The 17,049-nt window shown below is 53.6% G+C and overlaps 2 protein-coding genes across 7 annotated transcripts; one reads left to right on the top strand and one right to left on the bottom strand.

Moving 5' to 3' along the window:
• Nucleotides 1-57: 57 nt before the first annotated feature.
• On the top strand, nt 58-1,961 carry dnph1 (2'-deoxynucleoside 5'-phosphate N-hydrolase 1). The gene is made up of 4 exons (XM_077581400.1): nt 58-349; nt 1,420-1,482; nt 1,553-1,663; nt 1,756-1,961. Exons 1-4 carry the CDS (start codon nt 205-207, stop codon nt 1,872-1,874), a joined length of 438 nt encoding a protein of 145 aa, XP_077437526.1. The 5' UTR covers nt 58-204; the 3' UTR covers nt 1,875-1,961.
• A 1,911-nt stretch (nt 1,962-3,872) lies between these two features.
• Nucleotides 3,873-17,046, bottom strand: tjap1 (tight junction associated protein 1 (peripheral)). Of its 6 annotated transcripts, none has more exons than XM_077581851.1 (10): nt 16,044-17,046; nt 12,034-12,192; nt 10,211-10,239; nt 9,873-10,034; nt 9,040-9,106; nt 7,217-7,246; nt 6,922-7,029; nt 6,594-6,677; nt 5,826-6,443; nt 3,873-5,230 (listed from the first exon to the last, which is right to left on the bottom strand). In XM_077581851.1, exons 2-10 carry the CDS (start codon nt 12,163-12,165, stop codon nt 4,826-4,828), a joined length of 1,635 nt encoding a protein of 544 aa, XP_077437977.1. In that variant the 5' UTR covers nt 12,166-12,192; nt 16,044-17,046; the 3' UTR covers nt 3,873-4,825. The 6 variants fall into 6 exon arrangements, with proteins under 6 accessions (XP_077437977.1, XP_077437975.1, XP_077437973.1 ...); XM_077581849.1 differs by having other exon boundaries at nt 11,461-12,192; XM_077581847.1 differs by having other exon boundaries at nt 11,359-12,192.
• Between the last annotated feature and the right edge of the window lie 3 nt (nt 17,047-17,049).

Below are 17,049 nucleotides of genomic sequence, written 5' to 3' on the forward strand. Positions count from 1 at the left end.
AAGACATCCGGCTCCAATGTCCCAAAGAATCCACGCAGCGGAAAGGACGAAGAATCCCCGCGGTCGGATTGGCAGCGTTGACGCCAGCTATCGTTTGCGTTTGACACAACAACACGTACACGTCACTTTGCCGGATGTGACGGCACGAGGCCAGACACGGCAAGCTGGGCGGGCAAAGCCAGTCACGTGTCACGCGCGCACGAAATGGAGACGCGGAAGATTTATTTCTGCGCGAGTATCCGCGGCGGCAGGGCTGACGCGCGCCTGTACGAGCACATCGTCAAGACGCTGGCAAGGTTCGGGAAGGTTCTGACGGAGCACGTGGGCGACATCAAGCTCGACCACACGGGTCAGATGTTGTTTACTTTGGGACACTCACGGTCCGTCCTAGAGGCCAACCCATTTTGATTCGAATTTTTAAGTAATAGTAGCAGACATCAAAATAGTTGGAAACGCCAGAAATTCGACTACAAACGTACGTGTGACGTAATATCTGGTCAAAACACGCGACGGGTATCCGGTCTTTCCAGCGTTTATTCGCAAAACCTGTTTCCATTGCCAGAATTAGCGTTTTCCTTTTGTTTTCGATAGCTTCAAATTCAAAATCCATCCCCTCTAAGTGTAAAAACTTTTTGGGCGCTTTTTTTCCTTTTTCTTTTGGCTTTTCCATTCCGTTTTATTTTCGCATTTCTTGAAAATTCGACAAAAAATGGGTGGCTGGAAACCCAACATATGAAAAGCTCAAATCAGGGAAGAGCCAACGTGACGTTTTGAAGTGGGACAATGCGTTCAAGAGTAGTAAAAACATCGACGTTCATCCACAAATATCTCATATTGTAGCCTTGGTGAAATAATCAGGCCAAGTATGGAGCTAACAGCTCTTTTTAATGAACAGCTTTCAACTTACAAATCAGCAAGCTGTAACTACGCCAGAAGAAAACGCAACCAATCGCGCGTGTAGCTTCCAACAGCAGTCTGTGTTGCCTTCACGGCCTGTCCAGACCGTCGGAAACTACCGACCCCCAAGCTTGCTACAATATATTCATCTTATGTAAGTCCGTGAGTAAAGAATAGCGGTGGGCGGAGTCAATTCATCACGGCTACTCGAAGACAGACTGTCGTGAATGACTTATATGTCATCCTTACGGTAACATGATGATTCTTGTGACGTCGCTCACCATGAATACGTCACAGCAAAGAAACCAATTGGATGGCATGGTTGGTTTTGAGCCGGACTGAAATCGCTTTCAACGGCCAGACCAACTTTCTTTCCTTTCAACAAAGTGGGTGTGGCTTGCCAGGCGACCGGCCGGCAACTCGCCACTTTGTGCTATTTTTGCCGTGAATTGCATGAGAAATACATGTCCAAATTTAGCGGCAGTGGATAAATTGTGACACGTGGTGGTGGGCTGGGTCCAGGTGAAAAGTCGGACGACGGCGCCATTCACGATCGGGACTTGGACTGGCTCCGACAAGCTGACGGTGAGAGTCGCCGTCTTTGTCCCTCCGCAAGCATCAACGGTTGACTCTACGTCAACGTGTGCCGTGACAGTGGTGGTCGCCGAGGTGACGCAGCCGTCGCTGGGCGTGGGCTACGAGCTGGGCCACGCCTACCTGATGAGGAAGCGGACCCTGTGTCTCTTCCGACCGTCATCGGGACGCAGTGAGCGCTCGCCTGATTAAAACAAAGAATCATCAAAATGTCCCCCATTGTCCGCCTCGCTCACTCGCCGCCTCCCTGCCCGTCTTTGGCAGAGTTGTCGGCTATGATCCGAGGAGCGGCGGACGGCGAGCGCATGTTGGTGGCAGACTACGTCGGCCAAGATGATGTGGAGCCCGTCCTGGAGCGCTTCTTCAACACACAGCCTCGCTAAATTCCGCTTCCGCTGACAATGTGTGCCTTCATTGCATTTGAAATTAGGAATAATAATAATAAAAATAATTTTAAAAAAAAATCTGCTTCCTGCTCTCACTTTAAAAGCCGCAGCCTTCCTACAAAACAAGTGTGTGTGTTTACAAGCCTTTGAAAGTGCAACATTCATTCGTCTTGCGCAAGACCAAAAGGCTGAATGTGCTCATATTTCATATGACATGTTAGCATTAGTAGCTTGTTGCGTGAGCTAAAACAAATGTGACAATTTGACAGCGTTCCGGCTGCCGCAGGGATTCCTGTCCCGACCAATTGGTTTTGGTCGGTGTGGTCTTCTCAAAGAATCACCTTGTATTTCTTCTTTTAGTCACTTTATGGCAATTTTAGCACAGTGAGATATTAAACAGTATCCGTGTCACGTGTAGTGCACACGAGCCGTGAAGCACTTCGGCCCTTGCCATGGGTCCTCCAATATCGGCAAACTTATACAGTATTCAGTTTAGCTTCCACAAGCGCTTCGTCTGACGGGAGAAGTTGGTCAATTTGGTGTGAGGATTAGTTTTGTATTCTACAAACGATGGATAACTCAAATGAGCAGCAACGCTGAAGTTGGCTCAACCTTTGTCTATTAGCCTATATTATCAAATCTTACATGCAATTGCATTTTCTAGCCTGAAGATGGCAGTGTTTTTACAGTTTTGCATTGGTTTCCTTGTTGCCGACAATTAAAAATGAACAGATTTTAACCTGCTCTCATTCCTACAAAATCAAAATGGCAGAGTTTCTCGCCTGCTTCACACTACTCCAGTCTTCAAATAAATCAAACTTGTATCTATATATTCAAGTGTTCTTCTTTGTTTTTTTATTGACGTGCTAAACTGTGGGAACCGAATACTAAACTGTGGGTACAGATTGCTAAACTGTGGGAACAGATTAGTAAAAAAAATTAAAAATTCATTCCCCGGCACCAGAGGGGCTCCGTATTATTTAGCGAAATTGTCCAAGTGCAAATGACGTGTATTTGTGTAATTGAAGACAAAATGTTGTAGTCATGAAATCTTTTCAAGAAGCTTTGACTTCTGATGTTAAACGAGTGCAAAACAAGCTTGTACTTTCAACTGACCATGTAAACTTGAAGAGAAATAAAAGTGTTGCGTTTGTGCAGTTGCAGCACCCCCCGGTGGCTAGTTTACTGAATGGCATGCATATTTCGACCATGATGCACTGCAAGAGAACGGTCGGGGATTGTCGGCCGTCAACTTTATCTGCAGAATTATGAGATCGGTAATAGAAATTTACATGCTAGTATTGGTTCAAAAGCAAACCGTTTTTACTCCATGTTTATAACAGCAGTGGCAGAGAAATAGGCTTGGCCGCTCATTTGATTTGAAATGTCACGTCTAAACACGGTATTTGACACTTTACTCGTGACTGCCACTTTCTGGCCTAAAGCGGATCTGCAACCTCTGTGTCAAGCGCGTGCAAGGTGCGCGTGCGAGTCAGTGTGAATCACTGATCTGTATGTAGGCTATGACTGCATAGCCGATAGGCCAAGACTTTTTAGGCCGCCATATTGCTCCTCCCAGGAAACGTTTCTCGGCAAACGATCCGATACTTTTACAGTATCCAAAATGGAGAACATTGGAGACAGTACTTCGTAGAAACAGCATGATTTAAGACGTTTTAAATTGGTTAAACAAGAGGACTTAAGACATCTATAAATTTTATGCTTAATGATGTTTACAGGAGGAATCTTGTATATTTTTTTATTAAAGTCTTATGCCTGTAATGCAACAAAAGATGCCTATTCGGGTCGAAGGAACTGAGCGATAAAAGAAAAAGGAGGGTCTTCAAAGCAGCACATGCCGTCACCTCTCTTGCACGCACGCAATGTTGCTTTTGGTGTGTCCAATAAAAACTATGGGCTGAAGCATTTATTGAAGATCAGACGCCATTTTGTGCAGAAAGGCATCCTAAGCGCGCGCAGTCATGACATGAAGCACACCGTATTCAATTTTTATTCATTTGAAAATATACATCCATTTACAAATCAATCATCAGCCAACCAAAGTGTTCATGGAACCTTAAAGTACTTGACTGGGGTGAAAGGTCACAGACGGCGTGAACACCTGCTGACGAGCCGTCGGCTCCGGGTGCAGCTGAACCTTGTGGTGACGTGACGAGCGCAAAGCGGTCTTGCTGGCGCCGCGCGACAAAAAGTCAACAATTTGTGAGGGTGCAAAGGATGGCGAGCGGCCCGTCGCGTCGCCCGACACGCCGGCAACCTCAAAACGCCGGCAACCTCAAAAGGCCTTTCTGCCCCTTGACAAGTTGAAAAGAATGAGCCAAGGGTTCGATGGGATGACAGCAAAAGAAAATGTCAAGCTTGAAAAGCAGAAAGACTCGACGTGTGGGCCCAAGTCGAGTGCTGCCCGGAGGCGGCAAAGCAAAGACGAGGACGAGCGGCAAAGCAAAGACGAGGACGAGCGGCAAAGCAAAGACGAGGACGAGCGGCGCCCGCCGAGTCCTCCGATCAACTTGGGACCAAAGGCCGCCCGCGCCCCGCCCACTCTCAAGCGAGGCGGCCTCCGACAAACGACGCGCACGAGTCGTCCCGTCCGTGCTGCGCCGCCGGGTGCGCATCCATCGTCGCGCTCGCTCACGCTCACGATGGCGTCCAACTAAGAAGTGTGAAAAGAACACGCCGTCACCCTCAAGAAGGAGAAACAATCGACGGTCTGGAGGAAAAAGGCTTTGCCGGTGGCGTCGAGTCGGCGCGGCTTCGGCTGGGCCAGCGACCGCCCGAGAAGGTCATCACGTGTGCGTTATTGATGCAGCCAAGACGACGACCTCGCGCGCAAATGGACACGCACCAACTGGCTGGGCACAAAGCCACGAAGAAGATGGCGGTCTCCTACGGGCTGCAGCGCGTCTGGTGGGCGTGTCTGGCGGGCGTTATTGTGGTTGTCTGTGGAGGTGGTGCACCCCCATCCTCTTGGGGTTCCTGTGAGGTCGCGGCAGCGCGGCTGCGGCCAAGGCGGGGTCCAAGTCCAAGAGGCGGGGCGAAATAACGGGCAAACGGTCGGACTCATCGTCCTCGCCGTCCTCCTGGCGCCGCCCGTCCGGGTCCATTGGGAGCAGCTCCCCGCCGGCGTAGGCACGGGGCTCGGCGTCCGTGTCCGTGTCCAGGCTGGAGGCGTGGCTTGCGGTGGAGCCCTCCTCGCCGTCCGAGTACGCCGCCCTGGAGGGCGTCCCGCCCGCCGCCGCCGCCGAGGGCGCCATCTTGTCCACAAACAGCCGCTGCCAGTTGGCCAGAAGGTCCTCGGAAGAACTGGCAGAACTGGCCCCCATGCTGGCCGCCTGCAAGGGTGCGACAACATCCGCGTCAGCAGCAAGTCACGTCCAAACAACTTCCTGTCCTCCCACAACATGGCGCTCTCTATCGAGCCGCAGCGTTTCCTCTAGGATTTCTTTCTGCAGCGGGGGGCAGGCCAACTTTGATTTTTCCAGACACGCGGCGACTGGCAAGACAAGTCAATTATTTGATATGACTTGGAGGGAAAAAGACTTTCCTTGGATGTGAAGCTGATTTTGTTCAACCTTTCTTGTTCGGCCTCCCAATCGTGGAAAACAATAAGAAGCGTTTTTCCCAACCAAGCGGGACGACGTGCGCACGCCGACCACTGATGACAACCCAAATGTTGCACGATTAGGACTCGCAAAGTGATTCTTGCTCAGCGTTTGTTTCAAAAGGAGACTCGTGTAAAGTCGCTCCAGTTTTGGGGGCAAATTTGAGAAGAATTCTATTCGATATAAGAAAGTCAGCTTTATTTTTGATTCATTGACAAGCGCCAGAACGGACGATCGAAACCTCGTTATTAGATGAAGTCTTGTCAACAAAAGCGACGCCGGATGCAGCATCGATTGTCATGAGGTGAAGTGTGAGCGAACTCACCTGTGGCGGGCTGCTGAAGGGGCTGGACTGGCTGGAGGGCGTGTCAGCGGCGCCGTCGTGCTGCTGGAGCGCGGCGTGGGAGGGGCTGGCCGGCTGCTCGCCGTGCAGGCCCAGCGAGATGGCCTGGCGCGTGGCGTAGGTGCAGTTGGGCAGCGGACCGTTCTTGGGAATCTTCACCTTGTCGTCCGAGGAGAACTCGATGACCTTTCGTCCCGGGTAGAGAGGGTTAGGCGGCGGCGGCGGCGGGTACGGATCCAGCTTGTCAAAAGAGGGTGCGACGCCCGCCGCCTCCTCGCCCGCATCAGGCCCGCGGCACGAAGCGTCAAAGGGCGCGGCGGCGGCCGTGGCGTCCTCGGCGGCGCCCCGCCCTTCCGCCGTCATGTCCACGTGCACAAAGACGTCCTCTGCGTTGGGCCAGCCGCGGCTGCTGGATTGCGCCGAGTTGAGCAGCAGCGGCTCGGGTTTCTCCAGGACGCGAGCGATGACCGAGGTGGGAACCACGTCGGACGGCGTCAGGCTCAGCGTGTCCGGGTCCTGGCTGCAGGAGGCGGGGCTCGGCTCCGGCAGGCTGCTGCTCTTCATGTGCTTCTTCAGCATGTCTTGAAGTTCGCACGGCAGCTGCAGCGACGGCCGCAAAGTCAGACGCGCGCACACGCGAGCGGACCTTGACTTACAACTTCCAAGCTTGGTGACGGAATGCATAAAACTGCTGAGTCAAGGTCCCAGCGGCGGCGGCGGCGGCGGCGGCGGCGGCGGCGGCGTACTCACGTCAGCGAACTTGTGGTTCCTGAAGTGCGACTTGTTGCATTTCAGCAGCTGCACAGCGAGGTTGCAGTCCAGCCGGTAACGTTCCTGAAACGCACAAAACAAACACGATAGCAGCTGAAAGGAATCAGTAATCGGCAAACGCAGGATGGCTACGCTAACGCTTCATGTTGCGCTACAAGCCAGCAGGGGGCAGCGTTTTCCACAAACACGCGCTTTGGTTTGCTGCCCACTCAACCACATGCTCGCCAACGCTAACATTCTTTGCGGCTAGCAGCCGACGTTCTTCTCTTTCTTGCCGACGTGACAAAAAGAAAAAGCGTTTGCTCACGTTAAGCTCCTCCAGGCGGTCGATGGCGTTCTTGGCCTCCAGCAGCTTGTTGGTCAGCTCCACCATCTCGCCGTCCATCGTCTTCTTGTCTCGCTCCACCGTCCGCAGCTGCGGGAGCGAGCGGCAAGGACGGCGCGTTAGAGGCGGGCGATGGGCGGCGGCCAATCGGGACGGGACAGAGCGTTTCAATGGAGCGGGATGAGGAAGGGCAAACGAGGAAGAGGAGGGAGGGCGACAAACACCAAGAGTGAAGAAGAGGAGCGTTATGGGAGAGGAAGATGAAGGTCAACCCAACTGCATGGACCCAGGTTTGACTGACGGCAGCCTGATGAAGATGAAGATTCCGTGCGTCGCTCAGCAGCGTGAAGGAAAATAAAAGAGCGGCAGCAAGAAAACAGGACGTTATTACGTAGACTTTGCAATCGCATTCATCGTTTCTCACCACATCCAAATCTTCAAAGCTGCCGCTTGATGACAAGATGGCGTCACAAACGTCCTCATGAGCATTTTTGGAAGCCTCTCATTTGTATTTCGCTCGTACTTCTTTTGGACTTGTTCTTGTTAAGACTGTCAAAGACGGCCGACGCTTTTCCAGAAGCGCTTCCAACCCGCGACGGCAGCGACGGCTTGCGAGCCGAGCCGACTCACGGGGGGCCGACTCGCCTCCCGGCAGGGGAGCATCCTGGGCCCTTTCCCGCTTTAAGGGCCCAGCCTACTGCCAGTGGCCGACATTTGCCAGCGGCGCTTCCCGTGCTCGCTGGTCCAAGGTTAGCGGCTGACCCTGAGATGACACCGCGTGCGCGTGCGTTGCGGATCCGCTCCGGTGGCGGAGGAGCCGATTGCTTTCCCTTCTAGCCGATTGCTTTCCCTTCTAGCCGATTGCTTTCCCTTCTAGCCGATTGCTTTCCCTTCTAGCCGATTGCTTTCCCTTCTAGCCGATTGCTTTCCCTTCTAGCCGATTGCTTTCCCTTCTAGCCGATTGCTTTCCCTTCGAGCCGATTGCTTTCCCTTCGAGCCGATTGCTTTCCCTTCTAGCCAATTGCTTTCCCTTCTAGCCGATTGCTTTCCCTTCTAGCCGATTGCTTTCCCTTCTAGCCGATTGCTTTCCCTTCTAGCCGATTGCTTTCCCTTCTAGCCGATTGCTTTGCCTTCTAGCCGATTGCTTTCCCTTCGAGCCGATTGCTTTCCCTTCTAGCCGATTGCTTTCCCTTCTAGCCGATTGCTTTCCCTTCTAGCCGATTGCTTTCCCTTCGAGCCGATTGCTTTCCCTTCGAGCCGATTGCTTTCCCTTCGAGCCGATTGCTTTGCATCCTATCAGCTTGTTCAAACGACAGCGTCTGCGTGTGCGCTGCCCATCGACTTCGGACCAGCTCCGTCGTGCCGGAGGCCGCCGCACGGTTAGACCTGCTTTCTTACGATGAGATGTGACACCGGCACGTGATCCTTTTTAAAAGGACCATTAAAGGGATATGCTGAGAAATCGTAGACAGCAAAAAAAAAGAAATCTGAAAAAGACAACGCCTCACTTCTGCTTTGAAAAAATGTCTTCGAGGGCTTCACCAATCGATGACCTCAATCGACGTACATCGTCTTGGCTCGAGTCTCGATTGCTGAAATGTCGAGACTCAAATGGAAAAATGGACTCGCTTTGCGTTTGTGGTGGTAATCGTCGTTCTTTCCCAAAAAACAACACGCGTGGAAGCCAGAGGGGAAAACGGTGCTTTCCAAACTCAGGTTCCTTCACAACTTCAAAGGTGCTGCATGGAAGGTCCGAGCAGAAGCTGCGACCTCAACCCGAGGACGTCCACCTTCTCGTTGCGCTTCTCTTTTCAGCACAGACTTTTTCTGTGTCCTTAATGCCACATTATTGCGCACGGTCACGCCAGACACGGCGGCAAGTTGTCGGCGACGGGGTTGCCGGTCCGACCGCAGCTGCTGAGTTCTGTCCATCAGATGGACGTGTCCGCAGCGCACGGTGGAGACGGATCCGCAACGCACACGCATGCGGTGTCATCCGGGGTGAGCCCAAGCCCAAGATGGCTCCCGCGGGGCGCAACGGCGGCTGTTGTCATGGAGACGGCCATTTGCAAAGCCATTTGAAGACAAAGGGACGCTTACCAGCGCGTGAAGCTTCTCTTCCAAGTCCTGATTGGCCCTCTGAGACGCCGTGTAGCTGTTTTGGAGTCTGCGGAGGGAGAGAAAAAAAAAAAACGAAACGCATTCCGCTGTCAGGATTGTCAACTGCCGGTTCGAGGGTCAGGTTGGCTTAACGCTGACCAATCAAAGTGGCCTTCGTATGCGTCGACGCTTTTTTCTCCTCCTCTTGCATAATTGATCTGAAATGGCCTGTTTGGAATGAAGACCAATTGTTTGTTGGAAAATATTCTAGGAAAGACCTTAAAAATAACGCGGCAAAGGAAATTTGGAAGGACAAAAGAAAAGTTGTTTTCAGTCACAGTTGAGCCCAAATCCAAACTCAATCGTGGGATTTTGTTTTCAGGCCCCAAACTTTCACGTCTGCTTTCGAACCAGCACGTCTTGGCGGTTAAGGGCGCGTCTCATTTGTGCGCCAAACGACACGACTGCTCCTCAACGTGACTTTTGCTCAGCGAGCTGTGAAATGCGCCACTCGGCGACGCCCGCCCACGGTCTGGCTTTAGCGCCGCCGTCCGAGAAAAAGGTCGCTCACGCCAAAGATCCGCCGCAACAAACGCTTCCGGCATCTGGAGCCGGCTTCCTTGCCCCGCCCCCAAATACTAGATCAAAGATATTCATTAGCATACACACTTAAGCGCGCCTGACGACGACTTGAGCTGCAGAAGCTCGCTCGCTTGCGGCCTCCGGTCCGGTCCGGTCCGGTCCGGTCCAGTCCCGTCCCGTCCCGTCCCGTCCCGTCCTGCCTTTCTCGGCCAACGCCAGCGAGCGAGCAAACAAACATGCAAAGACCTCACCTGCGAAACTTGTCCCTCATCTTGTCCAGGTCATCTCTGGTGCGGCTTAGCTCCGCCTCCATGTAGTGGCGGCTCCCGTCAAACTCCGCCTCCATGGCCTCCATCTTGTGGCTGGAGAGCGACAGGCGATGGCGCAGATCCTCGTTCTGCCGCTGAAGGATCCTGCTTGGGCAAAACCGTCTTTTTCAAGCCAGCCGACATTTTTTTCCTTTTCCTCGGACTTGACGCGTCTTCGTGAAAAAAGAAACTTTTGCCAGTTTTCAGACCGTCCTGCGTCCACGCGATCAATCATAAACGTGACATCATAACACAAACGCAGAAGCAGAAGGTCCTCTCACCTGATCCGCTCCGAGTCGGACAAAACCTCCTAAAAGACAAAAAAGACAAAAGAGACAACTCAGAAACGATGACGGGCGCGACACGCTCAAAGGAGGATCAAAACCACAATGACAGAAGTTGAAAAGCATTCCCGCAATAATAAAACTGGGTTCGAGACGACCCCGCTTTCAACATCCGCTGAGCCCGGCTGTCATTGGCTCTTCTTTTGTTTTGGGAGGGGCCGTCTGGGCGGGGCACAATATGATTGGCTGCTTGCAGAGTTGAGTCGAGCGGCCACATTTCAAGCGACTTGCCGGCCGCTAACCTTTTCTTCTCCTTCTCGGTGCATAATGTGGGCGGAGTCGGGAGCGAGCGAGACCAAAGGCACACGGTGCAAACACAGATGATTTTTTTTTGATTACTCTGTTAAAGTGCATTGTCCTTCCTATTAAAAAAAAAAAAAAAAGGACCAGCAGGTACTAGCTAGCCCCAAGGACAGCATGAGTAGCCCCATGGGTCTGGTCTATAAATAGCTCATCCAGTAATGGGACACTGCGACTCACGGGGAACAAGAAGAATGTTAGCATTTAATTAGTTCAACTTTGTACGCTACTCGTTCCTTCTGGGCTTAAACATTCCACACTTTCTTTGCCGCCTTCAGCGCTTGCATTTCTTACAGTTGCAAAATTCACGCCGTACCCACAATTGCCCATTTTGTACCCACTTTTCTGCATTCCCAATAGCAGATTCTGCTTTTTCCACTACAACTTCTTCATTGATTCACTCAAGAACTTCTACAAGTCCGAACATGCAGGAAGGAATGCATCCAATCGACTGTTTATTCAACACGGGAGAAAAATATGCTGAACTTGTTGACCCAAATATTTGAATGAGGAAAAAAGAGCTGATTTTCGAGCTGCCATTTGACGAGAGTGACATTTTTGCTGGCTGACAATAATCGACAGCCCACGACGACGTGCAGGTCGGCGTCCATTTGCGTCTTCCTGCAGAAGCGGCCAAGAGGCCGCCGGGGCCAATTCAAGGCAAACGAGGAGCCAGAAAGAAGGGATGCGAAGGGAAGCACTTCTTGACTCCGCCCACCGGCTGAAAGTGTGGCCAAGCACAAACAAGTTGCCATCGGACGGCCATCGGACACGCCCAAACCTACCTTGACATGTGACACAACATCCTGTTTAGTCACAGCAAGAGCGACTTTGCCTCGCCCATTTGGCTTGGACACTTGTGCTACATGCCCCGCCCCCTTAGTCACCTCCGAGCGCTGCAGCGCCGCCACCCGCACGTCCCAACGCCGCCTGCGGTCGGCGCACTCGCCGTCCGGCATCCGCTCTCCGAGAAGGCGAGGGGCGGGGCTCGGGCGCCGATGGGAGGCCTCCCTGCCGAGAAGCGTGAGGTGGGCGGGGCTTATGACGCGGCAGGTGATTTCGTCCAGAAAGTTGGAGAAGCGGACCTTCTCTTCCAGGAGCCGCATCCGCCACGCTAAGTGGCGAGAGGGCGGGCCACCGGAAGAACGGCGCGCCGACGGTTGCCGGTCTGAGGAGCCGTCCAACAGCTCCGCCGACTTGGACTTCCTGATGACATCAGAGGCGTGCGCCGCAGCCGGGGACACGCCTTTCTTCAGAATGCTCTTCGGGGGAACGCCGGCTCTTCTTCGGTCCTTCCGCTCCGCGTGACGTCTGCCGGCACTCCCGCGGCGGGCGCGGAAAGGCTCCGTCGACGGGGCCGTGCCAAATTCCAAGCTGGACAGGCTGGAGGCGGCCGGCCGCCGTTTATTGGCGAAGGGGGGCGGCTGAAGGGGGGGCGTGCGGAACATTTGTTCTTTTACCTGACAGTCATCCGGCGCTTGCGTCTGAGGGGGCGTGGTCGGCGCGGCGGCAGCGGCGAGGGCGTGACGCGCTTCGCGATGCTGCGGCGGCGCTTTACGGTACGGCTTCCTGGACGGCGCCGCGCTGCTCATCTTGGGCCCGGGTCCTTCCTGCGGGTGCTGTCAGAGAACGCCGGTCAGACCAGAGTGCCTGCAAAAACGCCAACCTCAACGCCCGCCCGCCTCAAACGCAAGTGACCGGGCTCGCTCGTTTGCGCTCCGGGTCGAAGCTTGTCACAGCTCATCGCCGTCTAATGTGTGTGCGTGTGCGCCTCGGGCTGCACATTGATCTCAACATGTTTCCAGAACAGGAAATGCAGCTGCATTGATCGGAAAGAGGCAAACACACCACGACCACTTGGAACCGGGGACCAACACTCGCGCTGACATCATTCCGACGGACACACGCGGTTGACGACATCATTCCGACGGACACACGCGGTGACGACATCATTCCGACGGACACACGCGGTTGACGACATCATTCCGACGGACACACGCGGTTGACGACATCATTCCGACGGACACACGCGGTGACGACATCATTCCGACGGACACACGCGGTTGACGACATCATTCCGACGGACAGACACGGTGACGACATCATTCCGACGGACACACGCGGTTGACGACATCATTCCGACGGACACACGCGGTGACGACATCATTCCGACGGACACACGCGGTTGACGACATCATTCCGACGGACACACGCGGTGACGACATCATTCCGACGGACACACGCGGTGACGACATCATTCCGACGGACACACGCGGTGACGACATCATTCCGACGGACACACGCGGTTGACGACATCATTCCGACGGACACACGCGGTTGACGACATCATTCCGACGGACAGACGCGGTGACGACATCATTCCGACGGACACACGCGGTGACGACATCATTCCGACGGACACACGCGGTTGACGACATCATTCCGACGGACACACGCGGTTGACGACATCATTCCGACGGACAGACGCGGTTGACGACATCATTCCGACGGACACACGCGGTTGACGACATCATTCCGACGGACACACGCGGTTGACGACATCATTCCGACGGACACACACGCGGTGACGGCATCATTCCGACGGACACACGCGGTGACGACATCATTCCGACGGACACACGCGGTTGACGACATCATTCCGACGGACAGACGCGGTTGACGACATCATTCCGACGGACACACGCGGTTGACGACATCATTCCGACGGACACACGCGGTTGACGACATCATTCCGACGGACACACGCGGGTGACGACATCATTCCGACGGACACACGCGGTTGACGACATCATTCCGACGGACAGACACGGTGACGACATCATTCCGACGGACAGACACGGTGACGACATCATTCCGACGGACACATACGGTTGACGTCATCATTCCGACGGACACACACGCGGTGACGACATCATTCCGACGGACACACGCGGTGACGACATCATTCCGACGGACACACGCGGTGACGACATCATTCCGACGGACAGACGCGGTTGACGACATCATTCCGACGGACAGACGCGGTTGACGACATCATTCCGACGGACAGACGCGGTTGACGACATCATTCCGACGGACACACGCGGTTGACGACATCATTCCGACGGACACACGCGGTGACGACATTCCGACGGACACACGCGGTGACGACATCATTCCGACGGACACACGCGGTTGACGACATCATTCCGACGGACACACGCGGTTGACGACATCATTCCGACGGACAGACGCGGTGACGACATCATTCCGACGGACAGACGCGGTGACGACATCATTCCGACGGACACACGCGGTGACGACATCATTCCGACGGACACACGCGGTTGACGACATCATTCCGACGGACACACGCGGTTGACGACATCATTCCGACGGACACACGCGGTTGACGACATCATTCCGACGGACACACGCGGGTGACGACATCATTCCGACGGACACACGCGGTTGACGACATCATTCCGACGGACAGACACGGTGACGACATCATTCCGACGGACAGACACGGTGACGACATCATTCCGACGGACACACACGGTTGACGTCATCATTCCGACGGACACACACGCGGTGACGACGTCATTCCGACGGACACACGCGGTGACGACATCATTCCGACGGACACACACGCGGTGACGGCATCATTCCGACGGACACACGCGGTGACGACATCATTCCGACGGACACACGCGGTGACGACATCATTCCGACGGACACACGCGGTTGACGACATCATTCCGACGGACACACATGGTTGACGACATCATTCCGACGGACACACGCGGTTGACGACATCATTCCGACGGACACACGCGGTTGACGACATCATTCCGACGGACACACGCGGTTGACGACATCATTCCGACGGACAGACACGGTGACGACATCATTCCGACGGACAGACACGGTGACGACATCATTCCGACGGACACACACGGTTGACGTCATCATTCCGACGGACACACACGCGGTGACGACGTCATTCCGACGGACACACGCGGTGACGACATCATTCCGACGGACACACACGCGGTGACGGCATCATTCCGACGGACACACGCGGTGACGACATCATTCCGACGGACACACGCGGTTGACGACATCATTCCGACGGACACACATGGTTGACGACATCATTCCGACGGACACACGCGGTTGACGACATCATTCCGACGGACACACGCGGTTGACGACATCATTCCGACGGACACACGCGGTGACGACATCATTCCGACGGACACACGCGGTGACGACATCATTCCGACGGACACACGCGGTTGACGACATCATTCCGACGGACAGACACGGTGACGACATCATTCCGACGGACAGACACGGTGACGACATCATTCCGACGGACACACGCGGTTGACGTCATCATTCCGACGGACACACGCGGTGACGACATCATTCCGACGGACACACATGGTGACGACATCATTCTGACGGACACACACGGTTGACGACATCATTCCGATGGACACACACGGTTGACGACATCATTCCGATGGACACACATGGTGACGACATCATTCCGATGGACACACATGGTGACGACATCATTCCGACGGGCACACATGGTGACATCATTCCAACGGACACACACGGTTGATGACATCATTCCGATGGACACACATGGTGACGACATCATTCCGATGGACACACATGGTGACGACATCATTCCGACGGACACCACACACGGTGATGTCATCATTCCATCATTGGGCAACCACAAATGCACTTCAAAGAACAGTCCAGCATAGAGCGGTTTCATTTCGGAACCCTTTCCCGCCATCTCTACTTATTATTACTGTTAAAAAACAAAACAAGAAACTCTGCTTCAAAAAGCAATTAGTAATTGTCATTTGCAAAATAAATCATAAGTGATGTTGCATATCAATTAATGATGTGATCAAATGTTGAATGATTTGAATGGATCTATAAAAGTTGTTAAGATGTTAATTGCGGACTCAATTTCAGTTTATTTGGATTGATATATTTTACAATGTTATTGTGAAGGATGTCGAGTTTGGTTTTGCCGAGAATATTTGTCTGCAAATTCTGTGAGGGACCCCATCAAGAACAGGAGCCCTTTAGTTTTCATTTCAACGCGGCGTGACCGTCCGGGCTTTTGAGGGGCTTCGTGGGGGAGGCATATTGTCGGGCGCGTGTGCTGCCATGGCGACGCAAACGTGACGCGTTCCGATGTGTTCCTCTCCAAAGTTTGAGCGCCACCTTCAGTCCTTGTCCCTCTTGCTGACCCACCGAACGAGCGAGCGAGCGAGCGAGCTGATGCAGGCCGGCAGGGCCGCGGACGTCTGACGCGGCCTAACCCGGCCCAACGGAATGCCCAAGCGCTACCCCGAGCCAAGCTCTCTCCACATCTAGCGCAAGCGGGTCCGACGGAGGCATCGGGCAAGCCACGCCCACACGCGATCCGACTCACCTCCTCGTCAGGCCAGTCCGCCTGCCGGCCCCAAACTTTAGCCGGAGCCGCGTCCCCGGCACGGCGGCGGGCTCCGGGTCGATCCGAAGCCAGGAGCTAGCGTCGCTCCTCGGCCGATGTGCTCAGCGAGCGGGACGGCGGGAGCGAGGCCGAAGAGCCGCTCGACGAAAATCACTCGGAGAAAGTTGACGAAGAGATCCTCGCTCGAGCTGTCGCCATCTTCGCCCGCGGGGCATGATGGGTAATCCTCCCCGGAATTCCGCGCTCCTCCCCCATCCCATCTTGTCCAGCGTTGTGACGTCATACACGGGGCGCCGCCAGCCAACGTCGGAACAATAAGCGTCATCGTTTGCAAACCGTGAAGGAGAAATACTCCTGCCTGGCCTGCTTTCTTCCAAGGGGATCTGGTCGGAATAAAGGCGTCCATTGCCAGGCCAAGCGCACTGTCAGAAAGGAAGTGGTGGCACGCACCGTACTTCAAAATAAGAGCGATGCGCGCGAAAAAAACAACAACTATAAACTATAAAACAAGAAAAAGAAAATACGAGCCGACAAGTTGTAAAACGCACATGAAAAGGTTCACTCATACACGTATAATTAGGCTATTAATAAAAAAAAATAAGGAAAAAGAATGCATTGTCAATTTCATCCATTTGTTTTGGACAAAACAGTAAATAGGCTAACTAAACATTAGAGTGGAAGTAGAAGAGTGGCAAAAATCCCCCCAAAGTCGATGTGAGAGACTGAGAAGTCACTAAAGAAAGTGTTTGGATGAAGTTCTCATTGCAAAAGGAGGTGCAATGTCCCATCAAGTGAGAGTTTCACATACTTTTGCACTCATGAAATCAGAGTTTTTCTTAAATCAACAACTTTTGTTCAAGAATGAATGACAATATGATCATTCTTTTTGTTCAAGTCCATTATTTGCAATGTCAGCATTGTAGGTTCGGGTATGACTAAACATTTAATAAGGTTATTTTAATATTTTATACAGAGTCTGACCATG

Source organism: Vanacampus margaritifer, chromosome 12 (assembly GCF_051991255.1).
Source record: "Vanacampus margaritifer isolate UIUO_Vmar chromosome 12, RoL_Vmar_1.0, whole genome shotgun sequence".
NCBI lineage: Eukaryota > Metazoa > Chordata > Actinopteri > Syngnathiformes > Syngnathidae > Vanacampus > Vanacampus margaritifer.